The sequence below is a fragment of the Hydra viridissima genome, unplaced genomic scaffold (genome assembly GCF_058129835.1).
Source record: "Hydra viridissima isolate aposymbiotic clone 2 unplaced genomic scaffold, HvirCarnegie_v1 scaffold_8, whole genome shotgun sequence".
NCBI classification, from domain to species: Eukaryota; Metazoa; Cnidaria; class Hydrozoa; order Anthoathecata; family Hydridae; genus Hydra; species Hydra viridissima.
Window position 1 is genome coordinate 7,464,311 of NW_028324307.1, and position 22,000 is coordinate 7,486,310.

The following is a 22,000-nucleotide window of genomic DNA, read 5'->3' on the forward strand; positions in this document are numbered from 1 at the left end:
GTAATATGTTTTAGATTTATTAACAAATATGTTGAAGTCATAAAAGCACAAATATTTCGAAATATTTTTTTCTTCTTTAATAGTTTATGAGAATTTTATAATTCCATTTACATACAAATATATATGTATATATATATATTTATATATTAGGGCTTGCAAAGTTAACGCGTTAAAAACGCGTTAAAGCGCTAATAATTGAACGCAAGTTAAAAAAATTAACGCAGATGAAATTTTTTAACTCATAAATTTTCATAAAACCCTAATCCTAACCCTGACGATTAGATTAGATCATAAATTATTTTGGCGATGCTAATTTTGGTTAGCATCAAAAAATAATTTTTGAGCAATAAAGAAATTTTTATACCACTTTCTTATTTCTAATCAATGTTTACTCATTGATGATGCCATTTTGTTTTATTTGTCTCAATTATGTCTCTCTTACCTTATAATTTTTGTTTTCGAAATTGTTTTGATCGCGTTGTTGTTTTGTTAATAAATTTATTAAATTTCCAAAATTTTAATATCTTATCCTGATGAACTTTATTTGTTAATAATTTAAATTATGGGTTCAAACGGCAATCAATCTATCCTCAACGGAGCCTTTATTTTTAAAGACGAATCAAAAAAATTGGTTATCTGTAAATATCGTTCCAAAGAATTTGCATATCACCGAAGTCTTACAACGCTTCAGTATCATTTGAACAGTAAACACGTGTTCTTCGCAACTACTAGTAAAAATCAAAACAAGATCGTGAGTTCCTCAAAACAACTTACAATTGAGGACAGTATTAAATCACAAAATGGCGTAAATAAACAAATTTCTGCAGATAAATCAAAGGAAATTACGGAAGCCATTGTTTGCTGGGTTGCCAGTAGCTGTCGACCACTCAACATTGTTACAGATCCAGGTTTGACGAATGTCATTCGAACAGCAACGTCCGACTACAGTTACAATCTTCCCTGTCAAAACACAATTAAAATTAAAATGCAAACACTCTATGAAGATGAGAAGAAAAAAAAAATAGACCTCGTAAACATGGCTACTAGTATAGCAATTACCTGTGATCATTGGTCTTCAATGGGTAATGTCAGTTACCTTGGTTTAACATGTCATTTGATAGATAACAACTGGATGTTGAACTCATTTGCCTTAGGTGTTCATCAAACATTGGACCAACACACCAGTGACAATGTTTCAACCCACATCAGAAATATTGCAGATGAATGGGGATTATTTGAAAAAATATTTTCTATTGGTACTGATAACGGTAGAAACATTGTAAAGGCTGTATCAAGTTTTCCCTTCAAACATCTTCCATGTTTCGCACATACCGTTCAGCTAATTATAAAATCTGCCATTGAAGAGACTGCATTTGACATAACACTAGCTAAACGTCACAGAATTGTTGGACATTTTAAACATAGTCCAGCAAATAATATGGAATTACATGAAAATCAGGTTGACCTCGACCTGCCACAAGAAAATCTAATTCAGCATGTTGTTACAAGGTGGAATAGCATGTATGATATGCTGAGACGTATGTTGAAACATAAAAAAGCCATCACAGTAACACTTGATGAGCAAAACCATTACTTACAGACTTTGACAGAAAGAGAGTGGGAAAAAATGGAGAAAATTGCTGATGTTTTGCAACCATGCAAAGTGGCTTCAGAATTGTTAGGTGGTAATAAATACGTATCTAGTTCGGTGGTTTTACCAATTATATGCCACTTATCACGTGAAATGGTTATTCAAGATGATGATCCTCGTTACATCGCGCTATTTAAAGAAAAATTTGTAAATGAAATGGAGCGCAGATTTAATGATTTTTCGAATGATAGTTGGTTGCAAATCTCGTCAGCATTGGATTCAAGATTTAAAAATTTATCGTTTATAGCTTCAAATGAAAGATCAAATGTCTGGCAGAGATTATCGAAGCTTCTTGAATCTGTTCCAGACCTCAGACCAGTATCAATAGAACAAGAACCAAAAGAGGTGAGCATTTTGTAGTAATAAATTTGATATTGTTTTTTTATTGAATTATTCTAATGACATAATAATAGATTCAAAATTGCATTTATTAAAATAATCGTTTTAATGATAGATAAAACTCTATGAGTACTATAATATTAATTGAAATAGTTAGATAATATCTATATGCTTTATTTATGGTAATATTTGAATAATTATTTTGCAACAGCCATCAGCAAAAAAATTTAAAATGGCATTCAATCTACCAGATCTGGATGAAGTTGATTCCCCAAGTGAAGATGAAGTGAGTCGATATCGAAAAGAACCCTGCGCCAAAATGGATTCAGATCCTCTTCAGTGGTGGAAGCTACATCAAGGTTCATATCCTCGATTAGCAACAATCGCAAAGAAATATTTGTCAGTTCCAGCGACTACAGTTCCATGCGAAAGACTGTTTTCAACCGCTGGATTCATTGCAGACAAGCACAGATCATCTCTGCTGCCAGATTCATTGAACATGTTATTATGTTTAAAAGACTGGCTTTAAGAAACTTTTTGTTTCAAGTTTTTAAAATATTTTATTTTTATTGGTTGTATTAGAAACAATATAAACTATAATTAGAACTTTTTTATGATGTTTTATCATTTGCATGCAAATAGATCAAATGATTTAAAAAACTTTTCCTGTTTGTTTCCTTTATTTATTTAAATTATAATGTTCGATTAATCGCGCGATTAATTATGATCGAAAAATTTAATCGTGCAATTAATTGCGATTAAAAATTTTAATCGCATGCAAGCCCTAATATATATATATTTACACACATATATATATATATATATATATATATATATATATATATATATATATATATATATATATATATATATATATATATATATATATATATATATATAATTTGTCTACCAAATTAAAATTCTCTGTATTTTTTTTTTTCACAAGAAATATACACACATCCACACACAAAAATGACCAGAGAAATTCTCCCTCAAGCTTCACTTGTCAGCATTGGTTCATCCTCAGTCAAATTGTTTCATCCTGCTATTTTTTTCAAGGGTCATCCTGCCACAGAGCCTACAGCACCCTCATTGATGATAGAATCTTTCAAATCATAGATGTATGTTTCAATTGTAATTACATTTTTCAGATTTGTTGGGAGCTTCACTTTAATAAGCTCTCTTATCATGTAGTTCTGGTTAGAGTTTCTCAGCCTTGCGTCCTGAGTTCACTACATTTAAGAATTATGAGTAGTAGGCTAAGTTATAGTTTGGATTCAAAACTATGTTTATCCAATTTTTAGACCTAGAAGGAGTTAGTGCTGAACACAATGTAGAGTTAATGTCAGGAGTTGTTGCCTAGTAACTCTGTTTAATATCTTTTTGACAATAATTGCCATGAAATCATCTTCTGATCAAGGCTTTACTAAGTTGTTACATTTTTTAATTAACTCTTTGTTTAATTAGAACATGATGTTTGTTACATTTTTGTCCTGAAAAAAAAATCAGAATAAGGAATTGAACTTGGTAACTTATGATAAAAAAAAGCTAATTAAAAAAGTTTAATTTCTCTTTGCAAGATTCTCTTGAAATATTATTGTCAATATTTCTTAAATAAAAATTGATTTTGTGGAAAACTCAAAGTTAATCAATGTTTGTTGAAATTTTCCCCATTAAATTAAAAATTTTTAATGCATTTAACTTCTAGTAATTGCATATATCGAATCCAAAAAAAATAAGCAAGTACAAATCAGAAGAAAGCAAATTAACAGGCAATTGGTCTACCATTACAAGTAGTTTATGAAGTCGATCTTCTTTGAGCTGTAATGAAAAATCAATTCTCTCTTGCAAAATAGTTTCAGTTTGTTTTGAAAGTCCTTTATTAAAAGTTTGTCTTCTCCTATCAAGCAATTGTTCTTCTCTTGATACTTTTTCTTTCTCCAAAATGTTTATAGTTGCTAATTTTGAGATTCAGACTTGTGGTTCAGGCTGTAAGCAAAATGAAGGAACATTAAAAGTATATGTGCACCAGATAGTTGAGTATGGCATCCAGCCAATTTTATAGTTTCTGTATTTTCCTCCAATGTTTTTCTCAGTTAAAGAGTTTAGGAAGCTCAATAAAAAAATCCTTCCATGGGAGGAGCACATTTAACAAATTCTGCCTCTGAACACACAGCACTTACAATCTTTGTAATTGGCTTTATATGTCAACACTCCACATATATTTGGCCTAATGAAATCTCTAATATTGATAAAAAGCATTAGCATGAATTACCAAACAATACCTTCATGTGAAAAAAAAAGTGATGGCTGCCTGTCTTTTGTTTACATGTTCTTCTGTACTTGCATTGATGTAAACTTGATAATGTTTTTTTCTTTCAAGATATTGATGAGTGCGCTGGAAATATCATGTTTTGCCCTTGGAATAACAGTCTTTGCATAAATACTGTTGGTAGTTATGAATGCTCCTGTAAAAGTGGTTGGATGTACATGGAGAATGCTTGCTATGGTAGGCTTTCTTTTGTGAACAAGTCTCTTTTAAATTTTTTTTTTTGAGAATGTGTTAGTTTTTAAACGAAGACTTGTTTTTTCATTATTTTCCTGATGATGGCAAAATTTTAAAAAAAGACTTGTTGCATGAGAAAAGTACTGTTTTGTGTGTATTTTCTCTTGATTTCCATTTGTCATTTCATTCTCTTAATTTGTCATTTCGTTCTTTTAACTTTAAATTGTCATTTCTATTTTGCTTGTCAGATCTTTGTTGTGAACAATACTCTATGAAATTACAAAAGAGTTGCTAGTAAACAGCTTTTTTTTGAACTTTTTAGTTTTATGTTTAGATATTGATGAGTGTGCTAATGGAAGTCTGCTGTGTGTATTGAATAATGGAATTTGTGTAAACACAGTTGGTGGATATTTTTGTGAAGAAATGTGCAGAATTGGTAAATCATTTTGTCAAAGTTATCATTTTAACACTTTCTTTGAATCAGCAACAATAAATTCACTCATTTTCTGTTTGTGTGAGTAATTTTTGTGAAACAACATAGCTAAGCAGCTTCTTAAAAGTGGCCTGATATTTTTTTTTTGATTCCTACAATAATTCTTATTTCTGCCAGACCTTTAAAAAAAGCTTTTGTTCTAAAGTTGTTAACAAAGACTCTCAAATCCATTTTGGTTTATTTGGAGAAAGTTGTCAATATTATGTTGGTCATTTTTAATTTGAAATCCAAATCACCAAGAATGCATTCGTTGTTATTTCTGTTTTTCTGAGTAAATTTTTCGAGACAAGTTGGCTAAGCAGCATCTATAGGGTTTACATGGATTTTTTAAGTTAATATAATACTTTTTACTTCCACCAGACTTATAAAAGAGTTGTGTTCTAGATATAATAACCCAGTAATTTTAAGCCATTTTAAGTTTATCAGAGAAAATAGTAAATATTATGTAATGCTGGACATTTTTACTTTGAAATCCTTTGAGTAACCTAAAATATAACATGCTAACACTAAAGTTTTTGTAAATTACCTTATTGAATGCCGACGGTAGTAATTTCGTTTATCGGCTATGTTCAACAAATGTTGTATTGTATTCACACTTGATATTTATAATGCTTCAAATTAAAAGTGTATAAAGTATGTGCTAAAGAATTGTAGATTAACGGTGTGAGCTTTCTTTCTGTATTCATTGATGTAAACCAAATTGAGAGTTCAAAAGTTTTCTTGGTTCAAATTATGCTTACGAATTTTATCTTTAACAAGAAGGAGTGGTCGGACGTTCTAAAAGCGTTAAGAGTTTAGAATTTAGATATTTGAATTGATTTGTTCTGAGTTGAAGTCGCATTAGTATTTTTATCAGTAGTTGTTAATTTTTCATAATAATAATAATTAACAATAATTTTTTTATTTTTTGAAACAAGGATGTATGGGTTACCAAACCCAATTGGTTTTATTTTTTGAGCATGACTTTTATGTTTTGAGGCTCTCCGGGCAGGTGTGCCATTTTAGGTTTATCAGAGGAAACAGTAAATATCATCTAATGTTGGTCATTTTTACTTTGAAATCCTTCGAGTAATTTAAAGATCAACATGCTAACACTAAAGTTTTTGTAAATTACCTTAATGAATGCCAATGGCAGTAATTTTGTTTATCAGCTATGTTCATCAAATGTTGTATTGCATTCACACTTTGTTGATATTTATAATGCTTCAAGTTAAAAGTATATAAAGTATGTGTTGATCTGGATAACAAAACATGTTGAAATAACTACTAGAAGTCATCTACCAGCTGATGAAGTCATTTGGGGGATATTTGTTGATTTAATGTTAGACTCAAAAGCCAAAAGCAACAGTGTGATAAAACTGTATTGTTAAAATATTTTGATCTAATATTCAATATTTTGACATATAAAAAAAGTAGCAGACATGTAATGTTAATATTAGTAAAACATAATTTGAATATCAGATAATACTATTTCAAAACATTTTTAAATTTAGTTCTTTAAGGCTCGGAAAACAACAGCGAAGAAGGTTCAGATAAATCATGTTTTTGTGTTATAAATAGTATTAATAAATTTAAATAGTATTGGAACTTCATAAAAGTGAACTTTACTTTTGCTAGATTTATGTTTTTTTTGTTGAAAAAGTTGTTCTTAGCTTTCAAATACACTTTTCAGGGTTTACATTTTAACGAATTACAACTCTATTCATAATGCAAAACAAATTAGTATGCATGACAAAGTATCAAGTTTGTTTCTTAAGTATTTTCACTGTCAATAATTTAAAATGTTGCTTGTGAGAAAGGAAAGAAAGAAAAAAAAAAAAAACAATTTACAGATGCGACCATTTAACATGCTCTTAGAGTTACTTTTTTATTCCTTGCAGTTTTAAAAGAATACTATTTTCTTTGCTGTTTCAATTTTATTGCAGCTTTTAGGACTGGTTATTAGATTTTCAGTTTTTACAGCTTTGACATCTGAAAATGGCAGTTTCTTGTTCCTCATGCTGTGTTTTTTCAGTTAAGCACTGGTTTGGCATTTATTAATAACACTAAAGTAAAGTGCCACCTTCTTTTTCCTTCTTTTAGGTTCTTTTGCTGCAAAGAGAGAAATGATTTTGCACACAAACAACCCAATCGCAGTATTTAAACTTCTTCGGAAAGAGTATGAAATAGTGTTTCAAGTGAAGCCATTACAAGTCATTAATGGAAACGTGAGTGTAATTCAGTTATCACAAGGAGGTCAATATACAAATGGTAGCAGAGTTTTAGCTGTTTGGATTGTAAATGGAGTTTTAATGTTTTGCTCTGACATTGTTGTGGGAGCTAACACTTGCTTCACTAGAAGTGGGAGTGTAGTGCTGGGCTCGTGGCTCACAATAAAAGTATTTCAAAAATGCTTGGAGAATGGCACTTGCAGTTACAGTGTTTTAGTGGATGGAATGAATGTGTATACTGCAATCAATGCATATCCCAGAGAGTTTTCAAACATGACTCTATATGCGTCTGACCCATGGTTAAATCCTCTTGGCGGAACCATCAGGAATTTGTGCATCGAAGGTGTTGATCAAGGTAACATATCTACAAAGTCATAAAAGAAAGAATATTTTAAGTATTTTATAAGAACACTCTGTTTTCTTATAGCATCTCTTCTTTTTCTCTTTCATTGTGACATTGCAAACTTTTCATAGACAACCGCATGTTGCTGCGAGAGTTTTATTTGGGAGACAACAAGTTACCCAATCCTACAAACATCACAAAGTTTCCGCGAAATCCTGATACTTATGGTTTTCTTGATGTGTTTGATGCACCATTAAATGTTGATGAACACTATGTTCAAAGAATCCGAGGTTGGTTTCAACCGTTAACGACTGGTAATTACTCATTTTACAGCGCCTGCGATGACTACTGCTGGTTTTATTTAAGTTCTAACGAGGATCCTGCAAACAAAACTATGATAATAAGTCAGGAGAGTCCTGTTTTATATTTGGAATGGGCACAGTAAGTCATAGAACTTGGTTTTGATTTTTTTTATCAGGAATTTTCTAGTCGTTTTAAGATGCTTGATTGTAAATGAAGCAGTTTGTCAAAGTCGTTATTTTAAGGAGTTTTTAAAATTACAATGTTAAGCATGCTTCTCTTGTTGCATTAGAGTTGTATATTAAAGATAAAACTTTCAGATCTGTATTCTATTATCATCTATGTTTTATTGTGTTTATATTGTTTACCTTTTTCTCTTTAACAGAATTCTTTTATACTTTAATCTATTCAATATCTTATAGGCAAGTACCTAAACCATTCTTTCTGCGAGCTAACCACAGGTATTACATGGAGACAGTTTTTTGGGAAAACTTTAACGCTGATAGCTTATCAATTGGAGTTCAGCTGCTTGGAAGTGAAACAAATCCTTTGAAGCCACTCACAAATGATTGGTTTGCTTCTATGAGAATAGGTAAAGTTAGTGTTGATAAGTTGTTCAGGCAATAATCTTTTGGTTGAGCATACTTTTCTTGTTCTTTTGCAGTTAAAGTTCTTCTTTGGAAAAAAAGTTGAACTTTTTTATTTGAGAGAGTTGAAAGTTGATTTTTTTAAAACCGAATAAGTATAGCTAAAAATGTTGAGGTTTGTGGCGTTTACGAATGTACATGTTGAACAAGCAATTGAAATATTATTTCATCATGACATGTTTTCTTTTCAAAGGTTTTTTTCCGGACAGCTTCAACTCAAGTTCAAGTGAAATCTGTATAGATGAAAGTAGCGAATATTTCATCTGTGGATGTAGAAACGGCTTTCAATATGACCATGAAAGCTCCAAATGCCAAGGTTAAATCTTTTCAACAAATTTTTGCTGTTCAATTTGATGAAGATCTGTTAGCTGTCGTATTCATATGTTTATCTTAGCTTCATTATTTCTCTTCATAATGTTTATTTAATGCAGTTATCCAACCTTGATCTTTCTGTTGACTTGAAAATTTGATGAACAAAGATATATATATGTATATATATGCTCGTCATATTTGATATATGTATATCAAAAGAAGTTTTCACCTTAGGTTTTTTATTTGTTTTAACATTACTTTTGCTTTTTAAAAGAAGTTGTTGTTCATCATTACTGCTGAGTAGTCAACGGAAATTTTGTTTCATTTGATAGGCAAGCTATTATCTTATGCGCTGCAGTGTTAGCATTTTTTTGCCAATTGTAAATACAAAATAATTCATTCACTATTTCTTTTAATGAAATTATGAAAAATAAAGGATACATTTGTTAAGGTTATCGTTTGATGATTATAATTCAAAAGGAGTTGTGTTTCCTTACTTGCTATCAAATTTAAAGCAGTTATCCAACCTTGAACTATGTCTTGACTTGAAAATGTGATGATATCAAAAAAGTATTTTACATACTTAGCTTAAACCTACTTGGGTTTTTGTTTTAATATTATTTTGATCATTAAAAGATGTTTTTTGTTTATTATCACTGTTGAATAGTTAGTGGAAAAGACTTTTCATTTTACTGTCATTGACTTTTGGCGAGCCATTGTTTTATGTGCATTAGCATTAGCTCTTTGTAATTCCAATTGTAAAAGCTTAAATTATGTTTTGAGTGTTTAATTTATTGAACTTTTTTCATGTTTTTAAAAATTGCTGAAGTTTGGTGAAAATTACTGAAATTTGGTAAGTTAAATTAGGATTGTATTGTGTGATAAACTCATTTCTTAAGTAGCACATTGTTGACTCTGTGAAGAACATTAACTTCTGTAAATTAAACAGCTTTAGTAAGCACTATCGGCTGAAAAGGTTCCTAGAGTATTTATCTACTTATTTTTAGTTTGTAGTTCTACTTTTATGTCTAGATCTCTATTTAGGGAGTTATGTTCTGATAAAGTATTTATGCTTGGTCTTGGTGATTCATAGCTTTTTCTAGGATCATTTACGAGAGTAATAGAGTGTTGTTACATTAGGGTTATAATTTTTATTTAAAGAAAAATACTTAAAAGCCAAAATAGTTTTAATGATAGCTTTAAAATAGCATTACAGCCTTTTTTTTGGTCTTCAGACATTGATGAGTGTACTGGCAATATCCCTCTTTGTCCTTGGAATAACAGTTTGTGTATAAACACTATTGGTAGTTTTGAATGCTCTTGCAAAAGTGGTTGGATGTACTTAAGTGAGAGTAGCAGTTGTTTAGATAAAGCTTTTTTTTTTTAATTCAATGTTTTAGTTTTTCTCTCTCAGTTTTGATAAATTATCAAGTTTTTTTTTTTTTCCCCTGATAGCTGTCACTTTTTATTTCATCTGTTTATTTATTTATTTTTATTTTGCTTGTAAAAGTATAATCTGTCCTCTACCATTTTGTCCTCATAAACTTGCTGAAGTTCTGAAGTCCCTATAGTCACTGAAGGGTTAAGCTGAGTACTCATAATGTTAAGTTGGCATAAAAAAAGTAATAAACGGTTATTTAAGAATTTGACCTTCAGAAGCTATATTTTTATATATGGCTTTTACACATGGTTTGCTGCACAAAAAGCAAAAGTAACCAAAAAAGTAACCAAAGTATAGTTTTTCTGTCTTCTAACTTTTCAATCTAAGAATGTTTTTATGTCAAAACATAAATGTGATACAACAGTGTGAAAACACCTAATAGTTTAGTCTAGTATGTTTAAATAGAAAATATTTTTAATTAGGAAAGGAAGAAGATAAAAGTAATAATATTTCAATAGCAACTTATTTGAAAATTTTTCTTAATCTAGTATGGAAATCTTATCAGAATGAATGACACATTTTCTTAGCTTTCTTCCATTGTAAAATCAACATACATCTTACATATACTTATGAAAAGTTAATAGTTTCATTGTTAAGTTTCTATGACTATATGTATGACTCTGTGTATGACTTTGTATGACACGGACCATCTAAGAGCATTGGTCACTTTTGCTATGTGTTTAAACATTTGAAGAGATCTTTTTTAAGGAATCAATGTGTATTTAGCTGCTAAAGATGTATTAATTGATAGATCAACTAGCTAAAAGAAGATTACATAAGTGCATATATATATATGTATGCAATTTATAAAAGTTTCTAAAAGTAAGCAGTAAAACTTATTTTCTCTTCGTTTCAGTTGTTTTATCGATGGTGGGCATTGATGTCTTGGTTCAAAAAAATCTTTTTAGAGATGAAGTGTTTGAAATGATTGTTACAGTTTTTAATGGATCAAAGATGATATTAGAAGTTGACTTTGGTGACAGATCTTCGCTTATTGTTACAAAAATAGATGAAGATCAGCAGGCTGTCAATTATACATTTTCCTACAGGTATGAAATTGATATATACGTAAATTCAGACTTTCAATTTTGATATTCCGTCATTTGTTTACTGATCTATACATTGTTCTGAATGCTGGCTTACACATTTGTGTACATTGATGATATTTTATTGGGTTGGAGTTTGTTTTTATTTACAATTAGTTTAGAATCATTCTGTTTTAATTGTTATATGAAATAATGTCATGGTTGAATAACATGCTATTTGCAGCTATTCAAAATGTGGAAAGTATCAAATCAGTGTCTTCATCAAAGATAATCAAAATTCCACAATGGAGAACATATCTACGAATGTTCTGCTATTTATCACCAATGAATCTAACTACAGATTCTACAGAAGGTACAAGTTAACAAAGTAACAGTGGCAAAGCTAAAGTGGTTAGGGTTAAGATCCATCAAGCACCATCCATGCATCCATCTATCCATGCATACATACATAAAATGATCTTCTCTTTCTCACAGCTATATAAAGAAAATGTGAACAAAGAGTTGATTTTGATTGATTGATTTTATTTCCTTTTTTTATTGCTACATGAAGAGAAAAATATCTAATATAGGGAGTGTTTCAACCCTGGGTTCTCCTACATATAAATAGTAGTCGTAAATAGTAGAAGTAGTAAAACCATTCTAATTTTGTTAAGTAAAATTTTATTTAACATTGAGCATGTGTTAATGTTTTCTCTTTTAAAAAATTTTTTTTTGGATAAAGTGGTTTTTTGTTGCAGTTATTCAAAATGTGGAAAGTATCAAATCAGTGTTTTAATCAAAGATAATCAAGATTCCACAATGGAGAACATATCTACAAATGTCAGTGTGATAGTGTTCTGCTATTTATCACCAATGAATATAACTACAGATTCTACAATGTATGTTAATAGAACTCTGTTGGTATTGAAAAGGAAAGAAGTATCTCTGTATATAAAACAGGACTTTGAGCGGAATGTTCATTATGCAATTGATTGGGGAGATGGATTTAACGAATCTTTTGATCTTTCAGACAATTTGAAGTTGTTACCTTTTGTTTGTACTCATGCATACTCTGATGTTGGAAAACATGTGATCTTGGTAGTTGCAAGTAACGGTGTCTACTCTTTCAACAAATCGATTGATGTTCTTGTGAGGAACTGTACTGTGCCGATGGTTAACTTTTACTACGGAACAAAAACAAACCCAATCTATTTTCTTCAAAGTGTCGATAAAACGTTCATAGCTTCAGTTGATGAAATTAGTGACGAGTGCAAGAGACAGCCATCAAGCTTTGAGTGGGCTCTAACCAGTTCTGGATTAGAATTGAAAAGTAAAGCAGCTCTTGTTAAACAAAAAGTTGTTTACACTGTCAAAAAACAGCAACTGCAGGCTGGTTCTTATGCTCTTTCACTTTTATTTACTTATGGTGATATTGAGTCTGTTTATACTACATACTTTGTGGTTGTAAAGTCACCATTGTTTGTTGAAGCTGAAAACGGAGTAAGTTTTCGAGTTGTTAGTTATAAAAAAAAAGTTGGTAATGACAGTATCAATGCTAACTTTACAATCAGCGCTAATAGCAGTTATGACCCTGACAATCAAGCAGCTGGGTTAGACGGAATTTCGTTTAAATGGAGGTGTCAGTTAGCAACGGATTTGGCATACGCTTTTGCGCATTTAAACGAAACAGCAAACTCTTCTGTTGATGGAAACACGTGCTTTAACAGTTCATGGGTTGATTTGACAGATCTTACTGGACCAGAAGTTGTTTTTGATACGGGTATGTTCTATGAGAGTTTTTCATACAGATTTGAAGTAGTTGGTGCAAAAGGCATGGGGGAAGATATTAGGACAAGCTCATTTGTCCATGAGATAATGTTTAGCAAGAACGAAATACCAGATGTAAAATTGAGGTAAGAAGATTTTTTTAAAACAGCCTAAAGCTGAGGAAACAAAAGCGTTTTTCTGTTTTGATCACATTGATCCTTAAATGTTTTTTTCCATAAGGCTCTGAAAAACTATTAATGAGGTTTAAGATCGTTTCTGAAGGGCAATTGAACAGATGTTTACATATTCATAAAAACATGTTCACAACTTCTTGTATTTGCTGATCTTTAAAACAATTGTTAACAATGACAGAAAAAGATTAAAGTTACTGATAACAATTTAGATAATGCTCTTTTGTTAGGTTTTAGTAGGAAGACGTTAAGAAAATGTAATTGGTTTTGAAAATAAAACTTGTACTTGATTTTCAATACCAATTTTTTAATGCTTATGCTGACATAAAAATGTAGCATTTTTCTTTAGTTGCTACGCTAATTGCGGAAGAAAATTGAACGTAAAAGAGCGGACGATATTCTTTTATGAATGCCTAGATTGTGGAAACAAGAGGTAGGAAATCAAAGGTTTTAAAAGTTCAATTTGTTCCAGTATAATTTAAACATAATTGACTAAAAACACATTTTTTACAGATTCTCTGAAATATTAAAAGAATAATATAATCATTGTTTGGTGTTGCTATTTAGAAAGACTTAGTTGAAACTAGTCAAGTTGTTTTAACTGGCCTTGGTTTTTTATCCGTGGTGCAGTGAAAAACAGAAATCTTTTGCATCCATCATAGTCCGAGCGTTTATCTTTTCTTTCAGCTAACTTTTACAAACAAACTGATTCCGGATGATTTTTTTTGCCAAGATTGATTTTTACATATTTAAGTTTGAAAAAATGGCATGACTCTTTGCATCCGAAGTTAACATGCAAAACGTTTATTTTATACTTTCTGAATTAGGGCTCAATGAAAAACTTTGAAACAAAACTTTGACTTTAAATTGAAACACATCATCTTTAAAAGATGATTATAAGTGCTTTTATTATTTATTTATTTTTCCATTTAAAAGAAGTTTGTTAAAAAAACATTTTTACCAGCTGTCTTTCATAGACAACTGGTAGAATTGTTCTGCTAAATTACTTTTGTTTATCAAAAAAATCAACGCGTTATTGATAAGCAAAAGTGCAACTTATTTAGAACTTCAGCACTTTTCATAGGCTTGATGCATTTTGGAAAGTTTCAGAAGAGGATGGAACCAGCTCTGGGAAACATTTACAAACAAACAAGACGCAATCATTTGATAACTCTTTTCTTGTTATTAATGGTGATGTTTTGCTTCAATCCAAAAACTATACTTTTTTTATTGAGATCGGATACTCAGGGTCTTCTTCTAAGTCACTTTTCACGATCAAAAAACAAACAAGTTCTTCTCCAACTCCTGGGTCTTGCTTTGTTGAGTAGGTTTTTACCGTTGTTTTTTAATACATTTGCATATCATGATATTTTGCAAAGAATTACAAAAAGAAAGTTTGATTGAAATGAAATCAGTTAGTAGTTAGTAGTAGTAGCTATAATTATTTTTATTGTTATTATTGTTATCATTATCATTATTATTATTATTACTATTATTATTATTATTATTATTATTATTATTATTATTATTATTATTATTATTATTATTATTATTATTATTATTATTATTATTATTATTATTATTATTATTATTATTATTATTATTATTATTATTATGATTATTATTTTTATTATGATTATTATTTTTATTATGATTATTATTTTTATTATGATTATTATTTTTATTATGATTATTATTTTTATTATGATTATTATTTTTATTATTATTATTATTTTTATTATTGTTATTATTGTTATAATTATTATTATTATTGTTATTATTATTTTTATTATTATTTTTAATATTAATATTGTTATTATTATTATTATTATTATTATTATTATTTTTAATATTAATATTATTATTGTTATTATTATTATTATTTTTTTTTATTGTTGTTCTTATTGTTATTATTATTATTAATATTATTATTATCATTATTGTTATTACTATCATTATTGTTATTATTATCATTATTTTTATTATTAGTATTAATAATATTATTATTATTAGTTTTATTATTGTTATCAATATTGATATCATTATTGTTATTATTATCATTATTTTTATTATTCTTATTATTCTTATCATTATTATTATTATTATTATTTTTATTATTCTTATTATTCTTATCTATTATTATTATTATTATTATTATTATTATTATTATTATTATTATTATTATTATTATTATTATTCTTATCATTATTATTCTTATCATTATTATTATTATTATTATTATTATTATTATTAGTATTATTATTATTATTATTATTATTATTATCATTATTTTTATTATCATTATTTTTATTATTCTTATTATTCTTATCATTATTATTATTATTATTATTATTATTATTGTTATTATTATTATTATTTTTATTATTATTATTATTATTATTATTATTTTTATTATTATTATTATTATAATTATTATTATTATTATTATCATTATTGTTATTATTGTTATTATTGTTGTTGTTGTTGTTGTTGTTGTTGTTGTTGTTGTTGTTGTTGTTGTTGTTGTTGTTGTTGTTGTCGTCATTAATATTGTTACTATCATTATTATTGTTATTATCATTATTATAGTTGTCATTATTATTATTTTTACTATCATTATTATTGTTATTGTTATTATTATTATTGTCATTATTGTTTTTTTTATCATCATTATTGTTTTCATTGTTATTATTATTATTTTCAATATTATTCTTTTTATTATCATTATTATCATTATTACTGTTCTCATTATCGTTATAACTATTATTATTTTTGTTATTATTGTTGTTGTTGTTAATTACATCATACTTTTTTTGATACTTTTTGAAGTTACCTATATTATTCAAAAAAATATTAGTATTTCAACGTTTTATTGTTTTGTAAAGAATGAGCACAATTTTCTTTTTTAAGTCCTCATAAAGGATTGAGTATGACAACAAAGTTTAAACTCATATGTCAAGATTGGACAGACTTGGATGGCAATATTTTAAGTTATCATTTTTTTTACGGTGAATTTGAAGATGACCTAACATCAAGTTTTAATATGAAGCATGGTTTTTTAAAATTAAATGCTAACTCTGTTGATCAACCAAGCTTGATAGATTTTGTTTTGGGGGCAGGTAAAAAATCCAAAAACTGTAGTATAACTATCCTTGTTCAAGTTAGTGGATTGTACAGCATGTATACAGAATATAACCTAGCTGTGCAGGTAAAAATTTTTTAGGAAGTTCATTAGATTCATCATTTTTGTTGTTTTTTTAATGAGTTAACTTTGGTTATATCTGATACTGGAACGCTTTGATGAATCTAATAGAAGTTTAGCTATCTTGCTTTACAACCAAGGCTAGCAATGTCAGGGAATAACTTAATAGCTTTTACTGCTATGTATTTTATACATAAGTTTGTATATTTTTTCTAATTAATATATAATAATAATTTATAAGATATTAATAATATGATAATAACTTTTAAATTGTATTTTATCAATATATAAATATAATTGTGTTGATTGTGTTTTATGGATTGTTTTTTTTAGAAATAGATTTTTATTTGAAAAGTTTTTTTTAGAAAAAACTTTTCAAAAGACTTAAATTTATTTTTTGTTAATATTAGCTTTGTTTGGATTTAGGTGTTTCCTAATGATAAGTTGCTGAATGTTTCAGAGATTGTACTTGATGCTGACTTAAATGATACTCAAGTTGCATCAAACATCATTCAATCTTTTGGTATTTCTGTTAATGTGCATTCAAACTATATTGAAAGTTTGACACTGAAAAGTAGAGATGATTTTACTGGACTTGTTAGTGTTGATGAAGAGCTGACTCAAGAAAAAGTGTTAGAGTTAGTTCAATTGCAAAAGGTATTGATGCTACTTGTCTATTTAATTGTAACATCCATTTTTCATGATCATTTTTTGCCCCACGTTTTTCATGTAAACGATGAACTTTAAGTTGAAGTGTTGGTGAGAAGGTATATTCTTTATTGTAATGAGTTAATAACCTATTTAGTTTAGAGAATAAAAGTTTTTTTTTCTATTTAAACTGTTTGTTGCTGCTAAGCATCAACCAAAGATATGAATATAGGTCATTCATCAATCAGCATATTGGAATAAACATTTGTCATGGGTTAACCAAATGTAAGCTTATGGGTCAGGCTTATGTTGTAACTAACATAAAATGTATATTAATAAAGTTTATCTTAAATAACAAAAGCATTTACTTGTGTAAGCATTTTTATGTTGTGCTGCCTTTTTTGTGTTTTAGATGCGTTCGGAAAGCATCAATATCATTTCACAGCTTCCTTTAAGAGATTTGAATGATTTTAAAAATGTGGCAGATACTTTAGATTTATTGACACGTTCTCCCAAAGAGCTTCTTCCAGATTCTCAGGTTCAGACTTATTTTGATTATTGTTATTATTTTTTTTAATGAAATACTTCTAAATAACTTTAAAAACTTGTTCAGGATGTAGCAGCTGATGTAATAGTTAAAATGGCAGATCTCTTAACAAAAGAAAACATAAAAAGATTTAACTTCTATGAGTTTCTTGCCCTCACTGAACCATTTCTTGAAGCAACATCAAATTTGTTTAGTGCTAACTTAAATATTGCAACACAGCATCAAACATTCGGTGAATTAGTACATAAAACTACTTTTGTTGTTAACTTTATTCTAAAATAAGTTTTTAATCAAGTGTAATATGTTATTTTATTAGAAGGTTTTAATGTTGAAAATTCTAAGTTCAATTTTTTTTAGTTTAAAACCAAAACGGCATTAGTATTAGTAAAAGAAAATAAATTCTTTATGTTTTAGAGGGCACTTTAAAGGAGCAGTTATCTACTACACCGACTGGGAGTAAAAAAGTACAACATTTTTTGCAGAAACTTTTCTCACTTATTTGCAATCTTTATCTTGATGATCCTTTAACACTAGGGTTGAGTGAACTTTTATTTAATCCAACACCTGTAGATGAGTTTATCTTATTAAAGTTTTATGGTCAAAATGTCATTTCTGATCTTAAGGTTAAAATTCAGGTTGCATCAGCCAGGTTTAATTCAATAAACAGCTTATTAGGGAAGACACCTTATTTCACTGAAGTTCTTTTTCTAGACAATGTATCTAGTGATATGTGTGAATTTTTTTTTAAGCTTAGAGTTCATATTTATGTCTTCTGTGGTTTTGAAAACGTTTTTCATTTTTAAAAACATTAAAGCATGTGTATTTTTATACTAATACTGCTAGACAACTGTTGGTTACACACAAAACAATGCAAAATAACAAATTACTGATAGTATTTATTACTATTGTTTAATATTTTTATATGTTATGAAGATCTTGTTGTTACAGACCCCTAATAATAGTTAACTCCTTCGCTTAGGTCTACCTTGCCTATATCTCTTTTACTACATGTATAAAAGTTTGTAAACAGAAAACTAAACTTGACATTTGATTCTCATACAGTAAAGAAAAAGTGATCAAAGGTTGGCTGTTCTTCAGGTCTTATAATCTTAATGATTTCTTTTGTTTCACACATTTCAGGTCAGTGTTCAAGTTGTATCAAAGTTACTACAATCTTTGGATAATGTGTTTTATGCTATACTCAGTTTTAAAGCTCCAGTTGAAAACGCCACTATTGTTGATACCCATGAATTCAGTCTTGTGGCTAACAAAAGATTTGGTTATAATTTAAGCGAGATTGCTATTGGCATGCCTCCAGTTTCTGGTGAAGATGATTTTTATGGTTTTACTTTTTCTGATGCTGAGAGTTTTTTAAATACATCTGCAAAAGCAACTGTTATTCTCTTAAATGTATGTTTTATTTAAAGATTGCATTTTGTTTTCAAAACACAAACTTAGGTTGAAGTTGGTTTGGATACAAAGTCAGATCAAAGTTTTTAGCTGAGTTAACTTTGTGGTGAAAAGTTTGTTTTGCCAAAATTTGTGAATTTGCGTTTAGGTTTTAAAAATTCAGCCAATCCTTACTGACTTATTACAATTAACCCTGACTTTTATCCTTACTTAAGTGTATGGTAAGGAAAACCTATATTCCAAAGCTCCTTTTCTAAAATCAAAACTTAAATCTAATTGATAACTCAGATTCAAATCAAGTTCTAATTTCATAACTTCAGTTCTGTTCTCAAAGAAGGATAAGCAAGAAGTATATAGTTTTATGTTCTCCACTAAGCATTTAACTACAATTAATTAAAAAACAACAAAAAGAAAAAAACAAGTTTATGTGAACAAGAAAAAAAACTGAAACTCAGTCATAAAAGTCACTCATTATATGAATGTACAACTTATCAATAACTTGGATTTGAAACTATTATTAACTTGTTTTTTTGGAACATTTGCAAAGTGCTTAAAAACATACAGCTCATCATTGAATAAAACAAAGATAAAAAACAAAAATAGTGGCAAATGAAGATTTAATGATTAACCAAAAAGAAACCAGAAAGAAACAAAATTTCAAATAAAGTAAACATTTTTGAGGGTACTAATGGATAACTATCAGCTATTATCTGATGTCAAAAATTGCTCATTATCTTTAGTACTTTTTTGTTTTGTTTCCGGTTTTATCTTTGTTTGCTAAATGAAACATCTGGTTGCCGTTAAATGAAAAATAATGATAATTGTCTTCTTTATTTATTTGGTTGATTTTTCATGATAATTAAAATAATTGATTAAGATTTTTTTTTAACAAAAGACACCCATTAACTTGCAATAACTCACCTTTTTGACTCGTTCGTTTCCATGAATAACCTGCTGTCACAGCATTACACCTTGAGTTCTTTCAAGAACAAAGATCAATTAGACTCTTGAATCTCCCAAAGTCTCAAAAACATTCTCTAAAGTAAGAATCACTTCTTAAATGTATGTTTTATTTAAAGTTGAAGATTTTATTTTCAAAACACAAACTTAGTTCAAACTAAAGTTGATTGGAATCCAAAGTCAGAACAAAATTTGTAGCTCAGTTATCTTCATGGTACAAATTTCATTTTGCCAAAATTTGTGACATTGCAAACTTGAGTTCAAAAGCTACTTATTTAAAATCAAAATTTATATCTAATTGATAACTCAGATTCAAATCAAACTTTAATTTTCTAACTCAAAAAAAGGTTTCTTTTACCAAAAAAGGTTAAGCGAGAAGTACGTAAATTTAAGTTCACCACTAAACAAATGAAAGTTAATTAAAAAGCAATGAAAACAAAAAATCAAATTTATGTGAACAAGAAAAAGATAGATCCAGTCATAAAAATCACTCAGTACATGAGAGCTCTATCAATAACTTGAGTTTAAACTATTATCAACTTGTTTGTGCAGCATTTGCAAATTTTGCTTCAAATCTTACAGCTCATCATTACAACAACAACAACAAAAAATATTAAAAAAGAGACAAACGAAGGTTTTGTTATAAACTAAAAGGAAAACAGAAAGAAATAATCTCAAATTAAGTAGATATTTTTGAAGCTACTAGTATATGGATAACTATCAGCTATTATCTTGTATTAAAAAACGCTCATTTTCTTCAGTACTTTCCTTTTTGTATTTGGGTTTATCATTGTTTGCTAAATGACACACCTGATTACCATTTAATGATTATGACCCATTCTGCTGTAACAATATTAAAGTTTGAGTTCTTTCAAGAACAAAGAGCTGTAAAACTCTTGAATCTCCTAAATTCTTAAAAACATTCTCCAAAGCAAAAGTCACTAAGGATTTGAAGATCAGTTAAGTGTTGTATCCAAATTGAATAGCTCAGTACACAAAATGACTGAAATGCTAGAATACCCAAAAGAGTCTAGTACATTTTTCTTATCTTTGGTTTTGCTAAAATAAATTTCCTTTGATCGTAATTTTTTTTAGTATGAATATATTTGCTTTTTAGAATCTTCGAATGAAAAATCAGCCTTTTTTTTGGGACTCAGAAACGTCACAAAATATTGCGTCTGAGTCAGAGCATCTATCTTTGTCAACACCTGAAAGACTTCCAATAGAGTTGAACAATTTGCAACAACCAATTATTATTGCTATAAAAAACATTCCTGAAAAGTTAACCGGTCAGAACATATCATTGTCAACGCCTGAAGATGCTCAAGTGTATTCACTTGCTTTGACATCAGATTTGTGCAACATGATGCTGAGCTTTAGGCCTTTGAATGATCCTGAGAACTTGACGACACTTTTCGTATACATGCAGTATGGGAAAGTTCCGAGTAAAAACGACTATGACGTTAAACTCATCGTCAATAAAAATGGCACAGTTCTATCAATTAATCCCCAAACTGCTATCATCAATGTAAGTGCAAGTTATGGCAATAACTTAATGAACAAGTATTCCAAAATATCTGTCAACCCACAAGCAAACATTACTGCATCTGATGCTGGAGTTTCCTTGTCAATTGAGCGACACCAGCAAGCAAAATTACTTAAAGATGGCAATATAGTTTTGTGGAGTTTTCAGAACTCAACTTATGCTTTTCTCAACAAAACTGCACTCTTTTTTTCCCTTTTTTATGATGGTCCCATGCCCAACAAAACCATAGAAGCGAATCCATACACGTTTGATATAAAGGAATACAAAGGAAATTTTGAGTACGAGTTGAAATCGTTCTGTAGCCAATGCAGTTACTGGGATGAAACCAAAAGCAAATGGATGTCTGATGGATGTGAAGTATAAAAGAATTTATACTGTATATTTTATGCCGTAATGCATAATAGTTTGGGATATCTGATAAAAAGCATAAATTGCTGTCATTTTCTTAATACAAAGGGAGTT

General features: G+C 28.7%; 2 protein-coding genes across 13 annotated transcripts in view; both read left to right on the top strand.

Annotated features, from left to right (window-relative positions):
- LOC145187201 (polycystin family receptor for egg jelly-like) overlaps positions 1–22,000 on the top strand; it is a 47,699-nt gene that overhangs the window by 19,616 nt on the left and 6,083 nt on the right. For 8 of the 11 annotated variants that reach the window (XR_016454939.1, XR_016454938.1, XM_090095756.1 and 5 more), the window contains 17 exons: positions 4,374–4,499; positions 4,831–4,932; positions 7,072–7,554; positions 7,674–7,983; positions 8,265–8,434; positions 8,683–8,805; positions 11,099–11,291; positions 12,026–13,180; positions 13,575–13,658; positions 14,310–14,549; positions 16,136–16,433; positions 16,854–17,084; positions 17,488–17,613; positions 17,689–17,854; positions 18,037–18,086; positions 18,763–19,032; positions 21,110–21,895. Coding sequence is in view for 9 of the 11 variants with exons in the window: in XM_090095756.1 (XP_089951882.1) it covers positions 4,374–4,499; positions 4,831–4,932; positions 7,072–7,554; positions 7,674–7,983; positions 8,265–8,434; positions 8,683–8,805; positions 11,099–11,291; positions 12,026–13,180; positions 13,575–13,658; positions 14,310–14,549; positions 16,136–16,433; positions 16,854–17,084; positions 17,488–17,613; positions 17,689–17,854; positions 18,037–18,086; positions 18,763–19,032; positions 21,110–21,895 (4,913 nt within the window). In the remaining 2 variants the exon portion in view is untranslated. Of the gene's footprint in view, positions 1–3,088; positions 3,112–4,373; positions 4,500–4,830; positions 4,933–7,071; positions 7,555–7,673; positions 7,984–8,264; positions 8,435–8,682; positions 8,806–11,098; positions 11,292–12,025; positions 13,181–13,574; positions 13,659–14,309; positions 14,550–16,135; positions 16,434–16,853; positions 17,085–17,487; positions 17,614–17,688; positions 17,855–18,036; positions 18,087–18,762; positions 19,033–21,109; positions 21,896–22,000 lie in introns of those variants that run through there. The other 3 variants (XM_090095761.1, XM_090095762.1, XM_090095763.1) reach the window with 3 other exon arrangements.
- LOC149884815 (E3 SUMO-protein ligase ZBED1-like) lies at positions 413–2,528 on the top strand. Of its 2 annotated transcripts, none has more exons than XM_090095790.1 (2): positions 413–1,996; positions 2,202–2,528. In XM_090095790.1, the coding sequence occupies exons 1-2, from the start codon at positions 563–565 to the stop codon at positions 2,517–2,519; spliced, it is 1,752 nt and encodes a 583-aa protein (XP_089951916.1). In that variant the 5' UTR covers positions 413–562; the 3' UTR covers positions 2,520–2,528. The 2 variants fall into 2 exon arrangements, with proteins under 2 accessions (XP_089951916.1, XP_089951917.1); XM_090095791.1 differs by having other exon boundaries at positions 2,242–2,462.

What these genes read in the sequence shown, in the direction of transcription:
- LOC149884815 (XM_090095790.1), top strand. Translation starts at nt 563, where the DNA reads ATGGGTTCAAACGGCAATCAATCTATCCTCAACGGAGCCTTTATTTTT. An exon ending in TAGAACAAGAACCAAAAGAG is followed by an intron (nt 1,997 to 2,201) that starts GTGAGCATTTTG and finishes ATTTTGCAACAG; the next exon opens with CCATCAGCAAAAAAATTTAA.